Here is a 5797-nt window from a genome sequence, read left to right as displayed (position 1 = left end):
AATGTAGCTACCAAATATTAAGCCTGAGGGAAATGGATGCACACTTTCCCTCGTAATTAGCCTAGCAGGTCAAATGTTAGCGAAGTAAGCTGACATAAACCATAGACAGATTGAAAATGGCCAACAGAAACTGCCTGTCCGTCCTGAGAGCCCCGCTTGTACCCTGCACAACCAGCGATCAAACATCTATCTGCAGGCAAAGAACCTAAACGCACTAGCCGCATAAGGGAGAAACCAAACTTTCCCAAATAAGTTAGTTCCGTCGCCGATCTAAATCCAACAGGTGTCAACACCCGTCACCACACTAAATCCTTCCGAACAAGGTCTAGAGAAACAAGATGGTTAGCAATGAAGCTGAACGACCTGATCGTTGTCAGGGTCCCGAAAGAAAGAAAGCCGAGCCCCTCTACCCAGCGATTACATGGAGATGGTGAGAAAGGGGATGGAACCGGGGAGGCGCGTGGAGACGTCCTGCCATGGACGCCGCAGAAGAACCTCGGATCTCTAGTATGGACCCTGTGTGGACGAGCTCTAGACCTCTGGGGCTGAAGAGTTAGGAAGTGCCGCGGCCGAAAGCAGGGAGACCGGGGAAGGAGGGCGCGTGGTACCTGCTTGTCCAGCGCGTCCCGGGCGCCTCCCGGCCCGACAATGGCCCTGGGCGGCGCGGGCGCCCGCTCGCAGCTGCAGCCCTCCAGGAGGTACATGCCCGCCGGGCGGCCGCTTTGCTCGCCCTCGAAGTAGAAGAGCACATTCTGGTAGAGGGCGAACCACTTCTCATGCCAGCGGCTCGCCTCAGCTGCCTTCTTGCTCAGGAAGCCGCGCTTGGTGCCCTCCTTGCGGGCCAGTAAGGCCAGGTACAGGGCATGCCCCTCGTTGTAGCGCACGCTCTTCTGCATGGTGCGGGCGCGGAGGGCTCACCCCTGACTCGCAGCCATCTCCTACCCGGCTCCCCGCGGGACGCGCCCGCTCGGGTCCCGGCTGGCGAATGGCGCCCCCTATCCTGACGCTGCGCACAGGGCACCCGCGCCGGCCTCCGGGGTGCGGCGCCGCGCGGGTCCGAGGGGCGCCGATTATGGCCAGGACACGTTCTCCGTCCCGACCGCCGCCCTCCTGGCCGAGCGAATCCCCCGGAGCCCCAGAAGCCCACGCGGAGAGTCGCCCCGTGAGGGCGCCCGAGCCGCCTGCTGCTTCGCCCAAAGTTGCGGGTGCCGGAGCCCGGGCGGCGGTCTGGGCGGCGCGACGCGCGGCTGCCTGAGGAGGACTGTCCTCGGGCAACTCGCTGCGGGAGACAGAAGGTAAAACGTCACGTGGGAGATCAGCTGTAATCGGCTTGGAGACCGATTTAAAGGGCAAAGTCGGCGCGGCGGCGGCGACGGTGGCGCAAACGGCTCACCCCGGCACGGGTCCCTCCCTCGCCCCCCCGGCCCAGCCGGCCGGCCCGCAGCCTCTGCTCCGCGCCGACGGGGCGGATCGTGGGGAGGTGGCGGCGCGCGGCTACAACACGCGCGTTCCCACGCACGCTCGCACACACACAAATATATATGCTCACATCCACACAGGTTCACACTCACACAACACGCAGCCACAACAAAAATGCTCGCATCTGCACAATTACATACTTATACAAACAAGAATAGGCAAACACACTCATACGAATACATTCAAACAAATACACACACAACGAAATACTTAAACACACAGAAAATTACTTATATACAAATACACCCGCAATATGTACTCCATGCAAAATACAATTCCATATACAAATACACACACAGGCAACTACACACACTGATACACTCACCCAAAAAAACGTTTACGCACACAAGCCACACTCACACACATTCACCCAAACACACGTTTATGCACACAAGCCACACTCACACACATTCACCCAAACACACAACAGACACATGCACATATTTATACTCAACACATTCATATACACACTCATACAACTTACACACAATTACACACTCATACACAACACATTTTTCTCAGTCATACGCACACACAGGCAAATAAATTGTAAACACGTACATGAACATGCAGATTCGCAAACACATTCACTCAAAAATACAAATACATACAAGCATAACAAACACAAAAATACACATTCATGCAAATGTATACACTTTCACAAACTCACACATACAACACTCACCTGTCACATCCATGCACTCATACACATCCATGAATGTGTATCCATTGCAGTGGCTAGAGTCACAAGGTGGCTTTGCATAGGGTAACCTTGACTTTTCCCTGTGAACTTGTACTGTATTTAAAATGAGGGTGAAGGTATCAGATGTTCTTGGTCCTGTAGGGGAACAAAAATTTTTCCTTCTACCCTTCTACCCTTCTTTTGGCTAGTCTAATAGTCAAATTGGCATGAGACAGATTAATGGGAGAAAATAACCCAATTTATTAAGTATGTACATATGGGGGTTCCACAAGAAAATGGAACCGAGGAAAATCCAACAGTTAAGGCTTAGATGCCATCTTGAGCTACGGAAAGGAGGGCAGAAGGCTGTTGGGAACTTCAAAAACAGAGGACAGCAATTCACAGGGAGATGAAAAGAGTTAATGTTTAGTAAACAAATGTTTGTTGGGCCATCTTGAAACAATGGGACACAGAAAGTTGATCAAAGGGGCTTTGCTAGGTTCTTCCCTGTCTATTACACTTGGTTAATATTACACTACAGTTATCTATAATAATAATTCCCTTCCTGAAGTAGGTCCTCAGCCTAAATTCTCTTAGACAGTTAGGGAGGTGGTCAAAAGTTCTTCCTGAGTCTTTTGTTTCTTGAAAATAATGAGCTTAAAATAATCAATATCCTAAAAGGGCATATTTTGAGGTGGCAAACTCTGCACCCCCTCATCGACCAACAGTGATTTCTTAGGATTAAGATAAAAGAAGCAAAATTTTAAGCATGGAGTTTTCAACCAGGAAAAAATACCCAAACAAATGAGACTTGCTGCCTCTGGCAGAATCTATCCCCAGAGGCCATGCTGTCATAGGTTCACTAGATACCCTTGCTAGGACTGGAATTCATTTGATTAACAAATCTTGAAGGTACAACCAGGAAACCAAGACCCTTACTATAAAATTTAAGTGGAAGAGGAATGACGTGCCCAGCAACTGTGACAGAAAGCTAGCAAAAGCCCCCAGGGAATACCGGTATTTGATTCTGCTATCTACATTTTTTTATTTCTTCTAGTTGCTTATAAAAAATGGTTTGCCATAAAGTGTTTATTGTTAAAAATAAAGAAATAATAAAATCCTTTTCTGGGCCATGAATCTGTGACAATACACCTGTCTTGTACCACTAGTTGTATGTTCATAAATTGGTTGCCCAGGGGTTCTGCCTGTTTCGTAAGTGCTGTTTTTGCAGAATATTTTAACTCTGCCTCACTGAGCAGCTGAGTGTTTTTTCCATTTTACCTAAAAAAAAAAAAAAAAAAAAAATCTTTCACTATTAAAAACAGTGTAATATGGAAATTTGCCATTTGAAATTAGCGTGAGAATAATGGTCATTTCTCTTTACATATTTTTAAATGTCTAAGAGATAGTGCTGTGTTTACCTGGATTTAACCCAGCTGGATTGTTCTTTAGAGGCAATGCAAGTAAAGACAAATAAGTAAATGTAGACAAGCTTTTGAGCCAGATTCTAGATGCAGAGGAGATGGCAGTTGCCTCAGGAGACCTTTTATTTCCTTCTCTGTGGTCCAATCTGAGTTCTGAGAATGGTAAGCAAGTTGATACCTGCGTAGTTGATGAGCTCAGTTTTTGAGAGGAAACCATTAAGGATGTGGATTCAGTACAAAAACAATTTTGCAATGAGTATTCAGACCTTCTAACCACTTTTGTTTTTTCAGATGTGAAACATTCTTTTCTCCAATAAGAAAATTTCAGCACTGATTCATTTTTTCTGTCTATTTAAATGTCCTTTTGATTTAAATCATAGTAAGTATTCTTCTCAGCCTCTTATCTGTCATCACTCCCTACCATGTAAAGTATTGTGGCCATCATATGATCCCTGACATCATATATCCCTGACAGTGATATAAGGTAGCTCTGATTTCCTCCCAAATTTGGCTGCTGACAATTGTGGGTTTTAATTATAGAAATTCATTGTGAGAACTATTTATCGATCATCTGTTTATGTCCTCAACACGATATTTAAGTGATATAGAAAATACAGAGAAAAGACCACCTCTCCTCCTGGTGTGCTCAGTCTATTAGGAATAGGGTTTAATGTTTAGGTGCTACTTCTCCAAGGCAGGGCTGTCTCCCTAACCCCTGCAGCATCCAGTAGCAGAGTTTATATGCAGTAGGCACACAAATGATGCATAGCTATTTCCTAAGTTAATATTTGGTCATTGAATTGTTAAAGAGAGCATATGCGTTTGCAAATATAAGTTCTTTGCACACTGATTGTAAGAGATGGAAACAACCAGAAATCCTGGACAATCTAGAGAAGCTATATCCTAGACAGGCATTTGTGGGCCTTTCGACTCCTTCATTCATACAGAAACTGCATTCCTGGAATGGTGCCATCTTGAAACAAAAAGGGCCAGGAGATTATGTAAATGAGGATGCTTTTCCCCCAGCTGATCAAACAGGTTGGTAAAAGGGACTCTGTTCCAAGTGGGTGGGAACAAGCTCTTCTGTGAATTCATTGTTTTCCCCTCTTGTATTTCATGGACTCCTTCCCAAGAGGGTCAGCTTAAGTTGATTTTCTAGGACAACAAAGCATTTCTCACTGATAACGGAGAAAGTGTTCTCTTTGTCTTTTCCTAGGCAAATTAAGAGGAAAAAAAGTTAGCAACTAATTGCCATATCTAGAAACACTAATTACTACTTGTAGAGGGAGACATTATCCAGATAATTTGACACCCCTCCCCCCCAAAAAAAGGGAGGGAAGGAGTAAGGAAGGAAAGAGAAATTTTATCTGAGTTGTCCAAAGCTTTTAAGGTTGGGAGGTGGGGGCGGGGAACTGATTCCAGGAGTGTAGGACCTAATCTATAGGTTTTCAAAATCCCTAACTTATACTGAGAAGCTGGTCCAAGAGAGGGCCCTGAGGCCAAATACTATTTGGAGGTTAGGGAGAGACGGAAGACAGCAGATGAGACAGTGAAGAAGCAGGGAGGCAGGTAGGATCTGGAAAGTGTGGTGTCCTAGAAGCTTAGTTAAGAAAGCATTCCAAAAAAGAGGGAGTGACCTTATCAAGGTCTCACAGCTAGGTATATGCCCTTGAATTCACATCTTTTCAATGTCACTGCCTATCCAAATGGTCATACAATGAGGCTATCTGACTTCTTAGGCAAAGAATCCGTTTTTCCTGCTGTATAGCATCGAAGACCCTGAGCAAATTTTCTTGGTGGCTCTGTGCCTTCATGCTGAGTTCAGCTTCTCCTTGTGCTGTTGGTGCAGTTGCAGATGGTGTAGAGCACAAGTTGCATGCCTTTGCTTAGACTGGACTTTGAAAGTTTAGAAATCTTGGGAGTAGATGTGGAAAAGGAGTGGGGAAGGCTATGGGAGTGATTTGAAAACCAATTTTCTGTCTCCTAGGAATTAGAGACTTGGATTCCCCATTGGTGTGGAAACTGAACTTTCATGAGAAGAACTCCTGGAATAGGCTGTTCAGCTATATAAAGCAAATGCCCTCTCATCATTCTGGGAGAAAACTGTGAAGGAATCTGAATAAAGGTATTTCGGCTCAGAAGCTCAGTATTCTTTTGTAATGTGTGTTACTGTGTGCATAGCTACACTCTGAAGAGATGTTTCTTTTTCTTC

The 5797-nt window shown here is 45.7% G+C and overlaps 1 protein-coding gene across 1 annotated transcript in view; it reads right to left on the bottom strand.

Moving 5' to 3' along the window:
* RASGRF2 (Ras protein specific guanine nucleotide releasing factor 2) overlaps window positions 1-912 on the bottom strand; it is a 209875-nt gene extending 208963 nt beyond the window's left edge. The window contains exon 1 of the mRNA XM_006913188.1: window positions 609-912. Coding sequence (XP_006913250.1) covers window positions 609-896 — 288 coding nt within the window. The 5' untranslated portion in view covers window positions 897-912. The remainder of the gene's footprint in view (window positions 1-608) is intronic.
* Window positions 913-5797: the final 4885 nt, after the last annotated feature.

The sequence above is a fragment of the Pteropus alecto genome, unplaced genomic scaffold (assembly GCF_000325575.1).
Source record: "Pteropus alecto unplaced genomic scaffold, ASM32557v1 scaffold20, whole genome shotgun sequence".
In the NCBI taxonomy this organism is placed as follows: Eukaryota; Metazoa; Chordata; class Mammalia; order Chiroptera; family Pteropodidae; genus Pteropus; species Pteropus alecto.
The sequence above is the reverse complement of the archived record's forward strand: the minus strand, read 5'-3'. Positions and strand labels throughout refer to the sequence as shown.